At 35.8% G+C, this 16,831-nt stretch overlaps 1 protein-coding gene across 2 annotated transcripts; it reads left to right on the plus strand.

The window, feature by feature from the left end:
- Positions 1-15,312: 15,312 nt before the first annotated feature.
- LOC133294662 (HMG-Y-related protein A-like) lies at positions 15,313-16,831 on the plus strand. Of its 2 annotated transcripts, XM_061493376.1 has the most exons (3): positions 15,313-15,439; positions 15,630-15,746; positions 16,132-16,831. In XM_061493376.1, the coding sequence occupies exons 2-3, from the start codon at positions 15,696-15,698 to the stop codon at positions 16,636-16,638; spliced, it is 558 nt and encodes a 185-aa protein (XP_061349360.1). In that variant the 5' UTR covers positions 15,313-15,439; positions 15,630-15,695; the 3' UTR covers positions 16,639-16,831. The 2 variants fall into 2 exon arrangements, with proteins under 2 accessions (XP_061349360.1, XP_061349359.1); XM_061493375.1 differs by lacking the exon at positions 15,313-15,439 and having other exon boundaries at positions 15,515-15,746.

Genomic DNA, 16,831 nt, shown 5'->3' on the forward strand with positions numbered 1-16,831 from the left:
TGAAGTTGCATACACCAACCAAAGACGTGTAGGCATAAGGTATGTATTTTATATTGAAATTTATTCTAGTTTGTTAGCATCAATGTTTCAAAATACTGAAATATTTCACATCCTCCCTAAATGCAGATTGCTTTATTAATTGGAGGCTATCATGTTGAACATGAACAATTAGGATTTCTGGCATGTTATTTCTCACTCTGCATCATGCAGAAGCATGGTAACCAAATTTTGTTGCAAAAAAAATAGAAAAATTTTCTCAATGGAGGAAGGGATTTCAGGTGTCATGTCAAGGTTTATTAAATTGGTAAAAGAATGCAGATTTCAAAGTTGAAGTTTGTCCATATTTAAGATTTTATTTTGGGCTACCTACAAAAATTGTATGAAGCCCAAAATTATTGTCAACTTCTCCCAGCATAGGTGGAAGATGAGAGAAGAACATCAACTCTGGGATTTAAGAAACATATTTATCAAAATCATCAAATGTGGTGATTATTTTACCTTTCATTTCCTTATCCGTTTGTTAGGTGGGGGAGGGAAAGTAGGGAAGTTGTAGGTGGGAATGGAGTGTTAAAAGTATGGGCTTTTAAACTTCACATCAAAATCATGTATAATATGTATCTATTTTTCAATCGTTGTTGTCTATGGTAAACCGCGTGTTTCTGTTTCTTTCTGATATAAGCTATACCACAATAAAATAAGGGTTTAATTTTTTTTTCGTAGGAGATAAATTTTATTTCCTACGCGTAATATATGGGATCCATATGAAAAAAAATAAAAATAAAATAAAATATGAGTTTCACACACTTTTATATATGTATAAAAAATAAATTATTTCCTATAACATAAGCAACGAACCATAAAATAATTTGCTTGCAAATTTTACCATCATGTTGAAAGTGAAAAATCAGCTGATAAAAGAAAGGTAAAGCAGAAAGTGAGGATTTGGAAAAACAATGGCAATTATGAGGGAAACAAACATGTCTTTATGAAATTATTCCAAAAAATTGCATGAATAATCAATAATCAAAGCACTCAAGAAACATAAATTAAACTTATGCAAGATCATCAACAACATGTGATAAAATGGGAATTCGGGCAAGGATAGCCTTTGTTTCCATAAGATAATTTGTCGCCGATACGATATTTAAGGACAACGGTTAATTATCCCCCGAGAAAGAACGGACTCACGAGTCACGGCACCATCACAGCAAAAACCCCTTCGAACTCAACTATAATTGCAGAGAGTGATGGGACTTCTAAATAATATGAATGTAGAAAAAATTAAATCACACCAACCGGAAAAATATTTTTTTTTAATCCTTTACATTTATAAAAATGTGAATGATTATAAATTAAAAGATACTCATTCAAGTTACTTTTTTAACTTTTTATTCAAAATCTTAATTAATTTTAACAATTTTTTCTTGACAGCATCACACAATAGCTAACGTTGGATCGAGTACCACTTGAGCCACACGAGCTGTGGCAAACGAATCCATAAAAAAAGAGCTAAAGAATTTTTATTAATAATAAGCAATCCAAACTTAATATTAAATTATAATTTCTTATCACTTTATCGATGTCCGGCTCAAATTTAAATTAGTGAATTTATAATTGCAATAGGATAAAAAATGAAAAAATAAATTTTCTTTTGAAAGTGGCTTAAGTTTTTAACACATTCTTTTATTTTAAATGGCACATGTCATTTTTTATTTTTTTTTCTTTTGAATTTTAAATTTAAATTCTTTTAAATTAATCATGTATATCTTCTTCATAATTTACTTTTTGAACATATAAGTATATTCTATTTAAATTGATTATTATTTATTTATATTTCTCTTATGGTTTTCAATATTTTTTTCTATCTTTTTAGTTTATATTTTATTAAAAATTAAAAATATCCATACACGAGATAATTGTTAACTAGAGAACTTTTACCTAAGAATGGTTTAATTTCTTATTCTACTTTTCTTCAACAAATGATACACATCATTCATAATCAAAAAATAAATAAATAAAATTCATTTTTTTTCATATCATTCTTAACGGCAAAAAAATTAAAATATTATTTTTTAATAAATAATTACAAATAAGCTGTTGTTTTGAACTTAATTACAAATATACTACACTTATTCACGTCCAAATTGGGTGTTACTATTTATGCCTAAATTAGGCGTGACTCCCGCATTCATGCCTAAATTAGACATGACTCGTCTGGTGTTGACACGTGGCACAAAAAGTTAACAGTCCAATCATAAAACTTCATAAGACTATAATTTTTGACTCGGGTATTCGAACTAGGTAATTCTTTTTTTGATTCCATATAACTTTTCAAGATTTACGTAATGACATCTCATTTTATATATTTTATCTCTCATAAACACTGTCATGGATATATATCATATCCTAACTACCCACTTAACAAATCATCAAAGCATATATACTCAATTATCCTAACAATATCAAACAACCAAGATACTCAGGATACAATCCTTATCTCAACAGCAAGGAAGTCGAATACTACTGCAACTGGGAGATCTTCACAAATCCTAGAGGTAACCCTTATAAATAAGAGGCTAAAGACCCAGGTATACACTTTTGAACCTATTTACTATTACTGCCAACACTGGGCACACATCTACGTCTTGGCTATAAGCCTATTGCTTGTGTGCAGTGATTGGGATATTGGCCATTGTCCAGATACATACCTATTCTTACGGTATCTCTGAGCGAATACAATTTGGTATAGCAATACGGTCTATCCAGGACCTAACAAACACAATTCAAATTTGAAATAATGATTTTGTTGGAAGCTTATAGCCTATGAATGATTTTTAAAAATAAAATCATTTTTCTTTAGAGATTTAGAATATTTATTTAATTATTTTTTTTATTAATACAGATTTTTCAAATTGATTTTTGAGTTTAAATCACAAATCAAATCTTTATTTTGTTTTCCTTATTAATAATAATTTTTTAATTTTTTTAATTTTTTTAATTAAAATCACAAAAAAAATCTTTATTTAATTGTTATATTAAAAATTAAAAAATGTGATTTTTTTAATTTAAATCACAAATCAAATATTTATTTATTTATTTATATTAAATCACAAATCCATAACTCGGAGGATTCTAGGTTTAAAAGCTCTTATAATATCATTATTGCAAATTTGAATTGTGTTTGTGAGAGATAAAATATATCAAATGAGATGTCATTGCGTAGATCTCGAAAAGTTATGTGGAATAAAAAAAAAATTTACTTGATTCGGATACCCGAATCAAAAGTTATGGCTTTCTAAAGTTTACTGTTCGTAAATTGATTTTTTTGTGCCACTTGTCAATACCAGACGAGTCACGCCTAAATTAGGCGTGAATACCTTGGGAGTCACGCCTAACTTAGGCGTGAATGGTCACGCCTAATTTAGGCGTGAATACGTGCAATAGATCCGTAAATAGTTTCGAAACAACTATATATTCATAATTATTTATTAAAATAGTAATATTTTAATTTTTTTACCCATTCTTATCTTTTATTTTTAAAAAAAATTAATTTTTTCTTTCATTAATAAAGGTAGTTGAGATTCTGATTTAATAATATTAGAAGTGGTAGAAAAAACTAGGTAGAAAATAAAAGTAGTTAGATTAACCTATTCTTTATTTTAATCTAATTTCTTTAAACCTGAATTTACTTGAAAAACTCCGTGTAATACAACGGATATTCAATAGTTATCTATATTCATGTCAAAATGCTTAATGAGTTTTTCGTATTTTCTTTCACTTTTTAAGAATAAAAAAGGGCGTTAATTTTCGTATGTCGCAGATGATAAGCAATAATTCTTGTAGATTTTTTTTCAAAAACAAAAAACAAAAATAAATGGCACAAGTTTCGATCCATGTGCAGGAATTGTAATATATTTTTCTGCAATAGAAGATGATGTTTTCCCTAAAAAAAAGATGAACAATAAATTAAGGATTTATCATCTATTATTTAACATGATCATAAAAAATTTTCTACACACAATATTTTGTGGGGCTCGCAGCAAAAAAAAAAAACCTTCGGCACGCAAAAAAAATCTCTATAACATATGTTATCAAAAAAAAAAAAATCTCTATAACATAACACAATCACTTTTCCTATAACATAACTCTTATAAATTCCATAAATTAATTATTGAATTAAAAAAAATTGTTTGTTAGAAAAATTAAATTCAATTAAATTGTCTGCATATTAACCTTCATTTTTACACATATCGTATTATACATTTATTGCAAGACAAGCGCCATAAAATCCGGCGACGGCCCTCCAAAAAACAAATGTAATGGGGTATATGAATTGAAAATTGGGAAAAAAAAATTATGTAGGCATAGATTGTTATAAAATTGAGTGACGTATATTAAAAGTGGGAAAAATTATTAGTCTTTTAAAAAGAATATAACATTATTTTCTTTTATCCTTTATAATTATGTACTTCGAGGAATACATAGTTATAATATTAAAGTTATTTTTTTTATTTCTTCAGAGACATTTTTCATAAACTTGTCGGCTAACGTAAAGAAAGAAAAAGAAAACATTCATATTATAACTATGTATTTCTCGAAATACAAAATTATAAAAGAGGTGAAAGGGCATACATTTATATCTTGTAAAATATACACAATAAACCTTTAAAAGTGTATTTATGTCTAACAAAATATTTTTATACATGTAAATTATGAATTTTAATGTTTAATGTAAGCTATACGTAACAACGAGGAACAATGATCAAAATGTGCTTTTTGATAAAAAATTTATTCAAATACCATGTGAATAGTTCTTTTTATCAGACTGCTATGTGTTATAATTTGCTATCACTGATAGCGAATTTCGTGGCCAATGATTTCGTACACGTGATCATATTGCAGACCAAATTCGTTACCGCTGGTAGCGAATTATGTCACGTCAGCCTTTTCCTGCGAGAGTGTGCCACGTGTCACAAAATCATTGACGAACGTAATTTATTACTAGTCGTAGCGAATTACCCCACATGACAATCTGATAAAAAGTACTATTCGTGTGATATTTTTGATAAAAATTTTGCTAAAAAAATAACATTTGGGTCACTATTCCTAACAATAAACTTCAGTTGAAGATATTTCGTGGGGCATGTGGGTTGGTGGATTGAATCTTCAATTGAATATTCACAAGAACTGGGAGTCTTCTTACATGAATCGTGGTCACGGAAAATAGGATATCGAAGTCGCGGTTGGGATAGGATTGAGACGTATGCACCGGAATCGCTGATTCTGATGTCTCTGTTGCCGTTCTCGGGACCATCCTCAACCCATACCCTACTTGAAACTTACTTATCCACAATGCACAAATATGGAAAACTTAGTACTTTCAACTTTCAAGCGGATGCTGAGCAGTTGAGGCCTGTTTGAAATCTATTTCTCAAAACAGATTTTTGATTTTCAGAACCAAAATAATAAAATAATCGTTTGATAAGGTTTTTATGACTGTTTTTTGTTTTTAAAATCAATTGAGTTGTTTTTGTTTTGTATTTTCACTTTTAACTTTCACAATAGAAAAAAATAAAAAAACATATTTCATTAACTATTCTATAAAATAGTTTTAAGAAAAAAAAAATCAGAATACAATCAAATACATCCTTAATTTTTTAAACGAATCATGGCAACATTCTAGAACCAATACGCTAATATTTTGATTTTTGAAAGATAAAATGGTAGTGATGATATATGCTCTCAATGTTATTAATTAGTGGCATATTTGGGATATTTGGGATAATTAATCACTGCTCATGAACAACAATTATCCACTCTGGAAAGATCCATTGACCACCGTCTAGAAACGTCTGAGCGGTTACACGTGCACTGGTTAGATGAATTCAACCGACAACTTCAAGAGGTGTTCGGGTTACTCCAAAATATGCAGCTCCAAATGACTACGCTAACCGCAAACCCACAACCTGGCATTCTGGGTGCTTCACCCTCACGACCACAGCCACCAGCTCGATCCATGAAAATAGACTTTCCCCGCTTTGGATCTGGAGATCCAGGCCCCTGGCTTTTCGCCGTAGACAGGTATTTTCATTACCATCAGATTCCTGAACTGGACCGACTCGATCTAGTTTGCTTTAATTTGGATATGCCAGCTGCTTGTTGGTTTAAAGCACAGTTTGCTAACGGCCAGCTACCTGATTGGCAATCCTTCGTCCTGGCTATTAATCAACGCTTTGGTCCATCAGAATTTGAAGATCCATTGGGATCTCTGGCCAAACTGCAACAATCCGGATCTGTGATTGAGTTTCAAACGGCATTTGAGTTGATAGCACGCTGGGTGACAGATCTGACCCCCGTAATGCGTAAGAGCCTATTCATCGCGGGCCTGAAACCACAGCTCCGTCGAGCAGTCTTGGTTCATCGACCTATTGACATGACCTCTGCATTTTCTTTTGCAAAAATTTATGAAGATCAATTTGCCGAAGCTCGTGTAGCTAAACCATGGGTCCCACGTACTACTCAGTCCCCACAACCCATAGCAGCTCCACCAATTACTACCGTTCCCCCTTCCAATTATTTTAAACCCGACCCATCCTTACCACCCATACTCATTAAACGATTGTCACCAGCAGAAATGCAAGTTCGCCGTGACAAGAATTTATGCTATAATTGTGATGAGATTTTTGTGCGAGGTCACAAATGCAAAGGCAGAGCCACTCTATTGTACCTGGAAGGAACTGATGATGAACCACCTGATATACCACCAGACCACACGCTTGACCATACTGTTGAAGAGGTTGAACCACCTTCCCAAGAGGTTCCGCATGAAATTAGTTTTAATGCGTTATTTGGTCACCAATCCTCCAATTCCTTCAGGTTGCAAGGTACAATTTATGGCCAACCAGTCCAACTGTTGATTGATGGAGGTAGTACTCATAACTTCATCACTTCTCGTATGGCTTCTCATTTGCATCTAACTTTACATGCTATTTCCCCTTTTAAGGTTAGGGTTGGAAATGGAGATGCATTATTATGTTCTGCTTCTTGTAATTCTATCCCTGTTAATATTCAATCTCACGTGTTCACCATTGACGTTTATGTGATTGACTTAAAGGGGGCTGATATTGTAATGGGGGTGCAATGGTTATCCACATTGGGACCAATTGTTACAGACTATGCTGCACTAACAATGTCCTTTGTTCACAACAATACACAGGTTTTACTCCAAGGGGCAGTAAACACCCACCCTAGCCACATAAGCTCCTCCCAACTACATAAGCTCATGGTTTATAACTTCGTATCATCCTGTTTGATGTGCTTCACTACTCAATCAGTGGAACACGTGGGCGATAGTGGGCTGAATGACGCTATCCCATGCTTAAGTCAGCTACTCCATGAATTTGCTGATGTGTTTTTAGAACCAACCTCTCTTCCACCCGACAGAGAGTATAATCATCACATACACTTACTGCCCAATTCCAAGCCTGTGCAAGTTCGTCCTTATCGCTATCCTCATTGTCACAAGAATGAGATTTAGAAGTTTGTGACTGATATGCTGAAAACGGGGGTGATTCAGAACAGCCGCTCTGCCTTCAGTTCACCAGTACTACTAGTTAAAAAGAAAGATGGCACATGGCGTTTCTGTGTGGACTACCGAGCTCTTAATGCAATTACGGTGCAAGCCAAGTTCCCCATCCCCACCATAGATGAGTTGTTAGATGAGTTACATGGAGCCACTATTTTTTCCAAGTTGGACTTACGCTCCGATTACCATCAGATCAGAATGCACTCTGATGATGTGCACAAAACAGCATTTCGCACACACCATGGTCACTTTGAATTTCTTGTAATGCCATTTGGTTTATCTAACGCCCCATCCACATTTCAGGCCACCATGAATACCATCTTCGCAGCATACTTACGGAGATTTGTAGTCATTTTTTTTATGACATTCTAATTTACAGCTCCTCCCCAGCTCAACACCTCGAACATTTGTTGGCGGTTTTAAGCACCTTACGGACTCACTCCTTATTTGCAAAACAAGAAAAGTGTTCCTTCGGTCGTAGGGAAATTCCTTTTTTGGGCCATATAATCAAAGGAGACGGAGTTGCCCCTGATCCAGACAAATTACAGGCCATTGTTGATTGGCCCATTCCCTCTAACACCACACATGTGCGAGCTTTTTTGGGCATTTCAGGGTATTACAGAAAATTTATCCAGAAATATGCCTATATTGCAAGTCCCCTCACTGATTTATTATCCCGAACGGGTTTTAGTTGGACGCCTGAAGCTGACAGAGCCTTCCGTGAGCTTAAAAACTGCCTTATCACGTCTCCCATTCTGGTGTTACCAGACTTTTTGCAGCCGTTCGTCGTTGAAACCGATGCTTCCGGGGTTGGCGTAGGTGTCGTACTGTTACAGTGTGAAAAACCTATAGCCTTTTACAGCCGCAAGCTCTCTCCGGCAATGCAACGACAGTCGGTTTACGTACGCGAAATGTTTGCAATTACATCAGCCATCAGTAAATGGCGTCAGTATCTCATTGGATCCCCATTTACGATCTGCACTGATCATAGAAGCTTGCACAACTTAATGGGTCAAGTCATACAAACCCCTGAGCAACAACAATTTTTGTCAAAATTGTTGGGCTTCAATTATACCATTGTTTACAAGACCGGAAAGACCAACACAGTGGCCGACGGTCTCTCACGAATACCTACAGGGGAAGTCCACCACCAACCGCCCCAGTGCATGGCCATGTCTGGCCCAGTACTGAATCATACAAATGTTTTACAGTCCGAGTACAAAAAAAGATCCCTACACTACGGTCCTTTTACAAGAAATTCAGAAAGCTCCTAGTTCTATGCCTGACTGGAGACTCCGCAATGGGTTGCTCTTCCATCGTCATCGCATCTATATTCCAGCGCAATCCTCACTGATTGCTGTCATACTTCATGAGTACCATGCGTCGGTTCAAGGTGGACACTCAGGGATCCAAGCTACCCTGCAAAGAATCACTAGAAATTTCACTTGGAAGGGGATACGCAAGGACATCAAAAATTACATACAACAATGTGAAATTTGTCAGAAATTGAAACCGACCAACCACTCCCCTTTTGGACTACTCCAACCATTACAAATACCAGAGACATTATGGGCTCACCTGAGCATGGACTTTATCACACACTTGCCTATGTCGGCTGGGTTCACGGCTGTCATGGTCGTTGTTGATCGGTTTTCAAAGGCGGCTCATTTCATTCCCCTACCCACACATTACTCCGCGTCCAAAGTCGCTCAGTTGTTTTGAGATTTTGTGGGCAAGCTCCATGGTTTGCCGGAGTCCATCGTGTCTGACCGTGACCCAATCTTCCTCAGCGATTTTTGGCGCTCACTATTCAAGCTGCAAGGCACAAAACTCCATTTTAGTTCCAGTTATCACCCACAGTCAGATGGCCAAACAGAGAGAGTTAATAGGTGCTTAGAAAATTACCTCCGAGCTTTTTCACACAGTCACCCTTCGTCCTGGTCCAAATTTCTCAGCTTGGCAGAGTACCATTACAACACGTCCTTTCACTCGTCAACAGGGATCACACCATACCAAGCTATGTTCGGGAGAGCCCCACCGAACCTGTTGGCCTACTGTCTCGGATCTTCAGCTAATGAAGCTGTTGATTCCACCCTCAGCGACAAAATGTCTCTCATGCAAACATTAAAAGAAAATTTGGTCCGATCCCAACAAGTGATGAAAGCTCAAGCGGATAAAAAAAGAAAAGTTTGGAACTTTACCGTAGGGGATCTGGTACTCGTCCGTCTACAGCCGTACAGGCAACTATCCGTGAGTCGCAGATCATCACAGAAATTGGCCTTGAGGTACTACGGCCCGTTCGTAGTAGAAGAACGAGTGGGCTCGGTGGCGTATCGCCTTCAACTACCTTCAACAGCACGGATCCACCCAGTGTTTCATGTGTCCTTACTCCGGCCATTCCGATCAACTCAACCCTTCAAGATTCATGCTTTCCCACCCACAACAGCGGAAAACCCTCTTAAGCACACGCCTTTGGCTATCGTTGGGTCTAGGAATATTTGGAGGAGAGGTGTCTTAGTTCCTCAGATTTTAGTCCAATGGTCAGATCTACCACCAGAGGACTCGACATGGGAAGACGAATCAGAGCTATCTGTGACAGATCTTCCTCACAACAAAGGGGACGAATATGGGCGGAACTCTAACCTTGGCCACTCAGAGCGAAAGGAAACACAGAACCAGACGCACAACCATGGAGAGAACGTAGTCGTAACAGGGGAAACAAAGAAATCAGAGGGAGACACTACAAGCTTTGAAAATGAACACTATGACCCTAAGCTTCACGCAACCCCACTTTTAGCTGACAAAGCCTGCTCCTCGTCAAGTCCCCAGTTCCCACATTCAACGGCTAAGATACAAGCCCCTATGTCGATGCAATCCTCACCATCTGTTCATAATGGATCACAGCTGGCAGCCAACGACTCTCAAAATCCAACGCATCAGATTGCATTGGTTTCAAACAAAGCAGCTCCACCGTCCAAAGTGCGCTCCACCTATCCTCCACTACCAGCTACTCAATCGTTGCCACCCTTTAGCCCCACTGTTGGGCCACACGCTATGTTAGTTCCTTCACAGCAGCCCACGTTTGCTCCAAAACTCAGCCTTGAGGACAAGTCTGTTGTGAGAGGGCGGAGTGATGTAACGGGTTTAATGAAGAAAGAAGACCCACAACCCATGTCAACCAGAAGCGGAAGAGTGACTAACAAACCATCCCACTTGAATGATTTTATTTTGGGCTGAGAATGCCAGATAGCCCAATAGGAGGCACTCTTTTATTGTAATATTGTCTTTAATTACCACCGTTTAGACTTTCAGTCCACGTATCCATTAGTGTATTACAAATAGCCTATGAAGCCAAGAAAAGAAAATATAGAAAATTCAGCAATCTCTCTCTCTTGTCTCTCTCTCAACCCTATCTTCTCCTTGCTCTTACACTGATACAACGAACCCTGTTACATAGACGAACCTCATAAATTTAAATTCTTTTTTTAAGTCTTGAAATCTAATCTATTTAATTTTAACATTTTTTTTTTCAAAACAAAAATCTTAGCCTAATCTTTTTGTTAAAATATAGCAGATTTCAAACAAATCGGCCTTGTCTATTCCACCACTTGATTCCCTCATTATTTTGGTTCATGACCATTTATACATGAAAACTTCAAAAAAAAAAAATCACTTTACAATTAAAATTACACATATAAGCTTATAATTGAAAAAAGATGCATAAAATATTTATATTTTTTAATTTAAATACAATTGTTCTTTGAAAATGTACAATTTATTATGAGTTTTGTTAACTTAAGAGTACACGTTTGATTATGAATATACAACAAATAAATAAATTTGACCATAAAATTAATAAATATAAAATAAATATTTAATATTGATCTTAACCTATACTAAAAGATATAAAGGAACATATCCAATAATGACCCAACATAATGTCCAAGGAAAATACTTAATTTATAAGAAAATGTACATGCAATCCCGCAAGGAAACAAGAAAGTTCCCAATAGCACAAAATTTTATAGGCCATAACTGGATGAGAGACCTGAGATTCCAATCAAGTATATGTACTATAACTTACCAAGAGGCATACCGCAAGAGGGATAGGCTTACATAACCACCTAAATTAGCCAATTAAAGAGATTTTAATAATATTGTCATACTAAGATGAAATAATAAACCAACAAATAGGTTATGCCGCTAGTGTAAAAGGGAGGCTTAAAACTTAATCATCTTCTTATCATATATACTTAAGATCATTTATTCACATACCAACTTGAACATTGGAGTGTACCAATCCCCTCATGTTCTAGCCAACCTATCATGTTCCAGCCAATTTACACTCCACCATCTTTAGTTGAACTGAACTGATATCATCGCGCACAACAAAAGAGATTTTGTCACTTTAACCATTAAATCACCCATTTGGATTAGGTTCAACCATGTGTTAGACCCTTGGGTCTGATCACTATCTTATAAATAAAATTATTTAATATTTTTTTTACAAAATTAATAATTTTTAATAAAAGACATTAAATTTTTATTTTTATTTTTTTGACCTGTATATTAATAATATATGTTAACAAAACTTATTATATCCTACTTTCATGTCTCAAATGGATTAATTTGGATTTTGAAAATCATAAGTGTAACACCCCGTATATATCCGGTAATGTTATCATACTATCGTATTAAGCTGCGCTTAATTAAAAATGCGGAATATCTTTTTCTTTTCAATTATGACGTCATTAATCATTACCAACTTGATTACTTAACCATTTTCAAAGCATAGCTTGTATGTACATTGCAATAAACAGCTAACCGAAATACCTCATTAATTAAAAACATAAGTATGAGTCTCTAGTCACGGAACTACAATACGTAGACCAGACCATTTAACGGTTTATACAACTCAACTCAAAAATACTAACAACATAGAGGCATAGACAACTCACATGCTCACCCAAATAAGGCAACAAAGCTCAATATCAGTCTCAACAACAGCAACATAAGCATAAATGACAGAAAACATAAATAACATCCAATCCAGTCATGCCAGCATAAAATGAATAGCACTAAACATCAACTAAGCTCTGGCCTCCTGCCGCCAGAGGCATCAGTCCACATACTACCTGAACCTGAAATAAGCATTCCCCAAATGTGGGGTGAGATCTCTAAACAAGAAATCTCAGTAAGGCAAGGGGTCCTCAAGGATCTTCCACCCCAAGCTCATTTACATGTGCAATATAAGTTCAAAAGCAGTTTATCATCATCAGTTCTAAAATAGTGCAATGCAGCAGATAATCATGTCATGTGTGTCAATTCTATTCTACTGGCCAGAGAAATGCAGGATGTATATACGTCTAATACACAAAGTGCAAGACACCACTTGCATCCACCCCAGATCACCGTCTTGTATGATGCCACATACTCAGGCTTACCGTCAAGATGGAACAACACATGCATATTAAAAGTCATTACACATAAAGCTCAACAGCATTTCAAATATTCAAAGCATGTAACACATCATACATATAACCATACCCCCATGGGACATGGTGGAACCACAACATGACTAAACCGAGGACACAAAAGCTTACCTTGCAAGCTAACACTACAAGCCAAGAGTCCAACCAATCCTCAAAGTCCAAACACAGCAGAATCACAATCTGATATGGACCAATAATAAATCAATAAACATGCACTACAAGCATACATCATAAAGACAACGCCTTTCTTACGTTTTACGTCTTAAGGCTTCTCACCAAGCCATAATCCCTTAATCCATTGATTATGACTTAGTTCAATTAAAACAGAAGTTCAACTTCATCGATCTAGGGTCTACAAACCCCCAATAGCCTACTGTATGAACATTACAACTATTGTTCCTCGCAAACCCAGAATATCCGGATATTTGTCGGGGGCATATCCGGATATCAATATTTGGATATCCAGATCACCATATCCGGATATCCATATCCGGATACCATATCCGGATATTTCGCGACAGAATGCAATTTCTGCATTTCACGAAGATATCCTTTCAAGGTACCATTTTTAACACTTTAAAACGTCAAAGCATGCATCTTTAATCTGTTTTAAGTCCACATACCAGTTGGTTACTTGTTTAACCCATTTACATGCAAAGACACCACCTTTAAACCATTAAAACTCATGATCAAGGTTAGACAACTTACCCAAAGCTCAAAACAGCCAACCAAAGGTGCTCTTGGAGCTCACAAGTCAGCTTCAAGGTGCTGACACAAAGGGTGCACGAAAATGTACAACAAGGTGGTTCCTTTCTTCACAAAGATGACACTTTGAAGCTAAAAAAGCCACCACAAAGGCTCCAACACCAACCAGCACTCTCCCTTCCCCAAAACAGAAGCACCAACTCAGAAAATGGCTGACTCAACCCTCCCATACCACTCTACCAAGTGTTTACAAAGAAAGAAGGAGAAGAATCAAAGGAAAATAGAAGACTTTGGAGATTTTTCTTGAAGAAATGGTGAAGAGAAGGCAAGGCACAAAGAGGCTGACCAGCACACACTAAAACCCATGCATAAAAGGCTAAGGATCAGCCTAGGGTTGTGTGCAAGTGGCTATTTATAGCTGGTTAATAATTAATCACACAATATTAATTTTAATTGCTACACTTAGCATTTTAATCCCAAACTCAGGATTCTTAACCTAATCAATTTTACAAGAACTATCATATTTTTCTTATATTTTTCGGAGCACCTTTTCGGTACGCGTTTTTCATAGCCAGTACCAGTTTCTGGCACCAGTTATTATTATTTTAACTTGAAACTCGTTTTACAAGTCCTACATATTATTCTAGTAATTATCATGCACTTAATATAATTTTCTGGGATACTTTTTCGGTACGCATTTATGCCGACTAGCAGAACCGGTATCTGCATTTTTCGTCAGAAAAACGACTTTCAACATTATTACTCACTTACTATAATTATTAGAGCCTCATAATAATTATTATGATCAATTATGAAATTATCTCATTAAGCTTATAATTAACTGATTAATTTTCTTAATTAACGGTGCAAGTTCTTACAATAATCATTTATTATCTCATTTATGATCGTTTGATAATCCTATATCTGGATATCATTATGTTAATGTGAGTGAATCTTTTTCTCATTCTCATTTTCTTCTTGACTTTCCCCCTTAATTTACTCTCAAATTTTTACTTCACTTCTTTAGTACAAATTCCCCTGATGTTATATCTCTAAATTCATATCAAGTACCAACATGTTAATGAGTTATAAAATATTTATTGATTACGATTATATTATGTAGAGTTTAATTTATTTATTTTGATTTACCAAAAAAAAAAATTATTTATTTTCATTGCGTTTAAGTGATTTTCATGTCCATTTATACATATCTTCCCTAAAATACTTTTCAAGGACAAGTTATCTATGATAAAAATAAGGAAATTACATGGACATCAAATTTTTTATTGAGAAAAATTATTAAAAATAAATATATGATAATTTATGAAGGATTTCAACGTCCCAACAACAAATTAATAGGTACAGTTCCGAATTTCAACTCTCTTCAAATTATGATGAAAATAAATGCCAAAAAAGAAAACGTTAAAAGATGAGATTGTCTCCATATGAAAACCTCATCCAAAGGAACAAAAAACAATCAAGCAAAGGACAACAGGGTACCTTCAAAAAAATTTGTAAACTAGCACATTCCTACCACGTCATCGATCCAAGTGACCTACTCCATAATAGAACCTCAACCGTAGGATCATCATTCATTTGGTGATTCCTAGCCGTCCATATTCTGGTAAAGATGAACAAGAGAAGGTTGAAGAAAGAGGTAGGAAGGGTTTTTTAATTTTTATTTTTAAAATATTAATTTTTTTTCCATTTTTAAATTTATTTATCTTCCTTTAAATTCATTCCTTAGATCTTTGCATTCACCCATATCAAACACACTCACTTTCCTGATAAAACTAGAATCTGCCTTTGTTAAAGTTTGTAATTTTATTTTTTTCTCTTTTTCTTAGCTCAGTGGGTAGGGTGAAGAAACTGCACTAGCTTTGTTTGGAGCTTCTTCACCACCTTCAACTTCAATGGCACCTGAAGAGGTTAATAAACCTCCATCACTTCCTCCATACCCTGAGGTAAACAAACTCACACCCAAATCAAGGTTCTCCCTTTTAATCTTTCTCCAAGGTTAAATCTTGGAACAATTTTCTCATCAAAGTTGTGAAATTTTATATTGATCTAACTGATCTATACATTTTCACTGACATGGGTCTTCTGTTTTTTTTTTTTTCCCCACTGAACTGAAATCTTGAGCATTTTTGGAGACAAAAAGGAAGAAATTAGGGTTATTGAGGAATTTAAGAGAGGCCCTTTTACGCCCAATTCATCTTAAGTTCTTTGTTTTTCTCACAAACCCATTAACAGGAACTACGATTTACTCAACGTACTAGCTCTGCTAGTTAAAAAGACTTCATTTTTTTCAATTGTTAACTGTGGGTGGTGTTGATGCTGTTATTGTAGATGATAGTGAAAGCACTGGAATCCCTGGATGAAAGCGGTGGATCCAACAAATCAGCGATATCGAAGTACATAGAATCAACTTATGGTGAGTTGCCAGAAGATCATTCAGATCTTCTCTTACTTCACCTCAACAAGATGAAAGATAGTGGGGAGCTTGTGTTCTGGAAGAACAACTACATGAAACCTGACCCAAATGCCCCACCAAGGAGGGGCCGTGGAAGACCACCCAAACCAAAGGATCCTATGCCTCCAAGCACAGTTTTGTCACCACCAAGGCCAAGGGGTCGACCCCCAAAGGACCCAAATGCTCCACCAAAGGCTAAGGTGTCCTCTACTGGAAGTGGAAGTGGAAGGCCAAGAGGCCGACCAAAGAAAATTGCTCGGTCATCTGCGGTGGCGCCGCCTCCTCCCAGTGCCTCCGCCGCCGCCCCTAGTGGAAGGCCGAGGGGTAGGGGTAGGCCTCCCAAGGTGAAGCCTCAATTGACTGAAGTGAGTGTTGAATCATAGAATGTTTCTTTTGATGGGTTGAAGTAGTGATGTACTCTGTAGAAGTTGGTTTGGTCTTTTTAGATTTTGTGTTAGTGTAATTGCTTTGTAAAATTGTGTAGTTGGTTAGCTGGATTATTATGAGGCTTTGTGGGTTTTTATTTTATCTAATTGTCAAAGAGGACAGTGACTTGAGCTTATCATGATTTGGTTT

This window comes from Gastrolobium bilobum, unplaced genomic scaffold (assembly GCF_033153095.1).
Source record: "Gastrolobium bilobum isolate Gb01-03AN ecotype WA unplaced genomic scaffold, APGP_CSIRO_Gbil_v1 utg12135, whole genome shotgun sequence".
Lineage (NCBI taxonomy): Eukaryota > Viridiplantae > Streptophyta > Magnoliopsida > Fabales > Fabaceae > Gastrolobium > Gastrolobium bilobum.

Bases quoted from the DNA above. Each gene is read 5' to 3' on its own strand.
- LOC133294662 (XM_061493376.1), top strand. From the start codon at position 15,696: ATGGCACCTGAAGAGGTTAATAAACCTCCATCACTTCCTCCATACCCT. The intron at 15,747-16,131 runs GTAAACAAACTC...CTGTTATTGTAG, and splicing joins CACTTCCTCCATACCCTGAG to ATGATAGTGAAAGCACTGGA.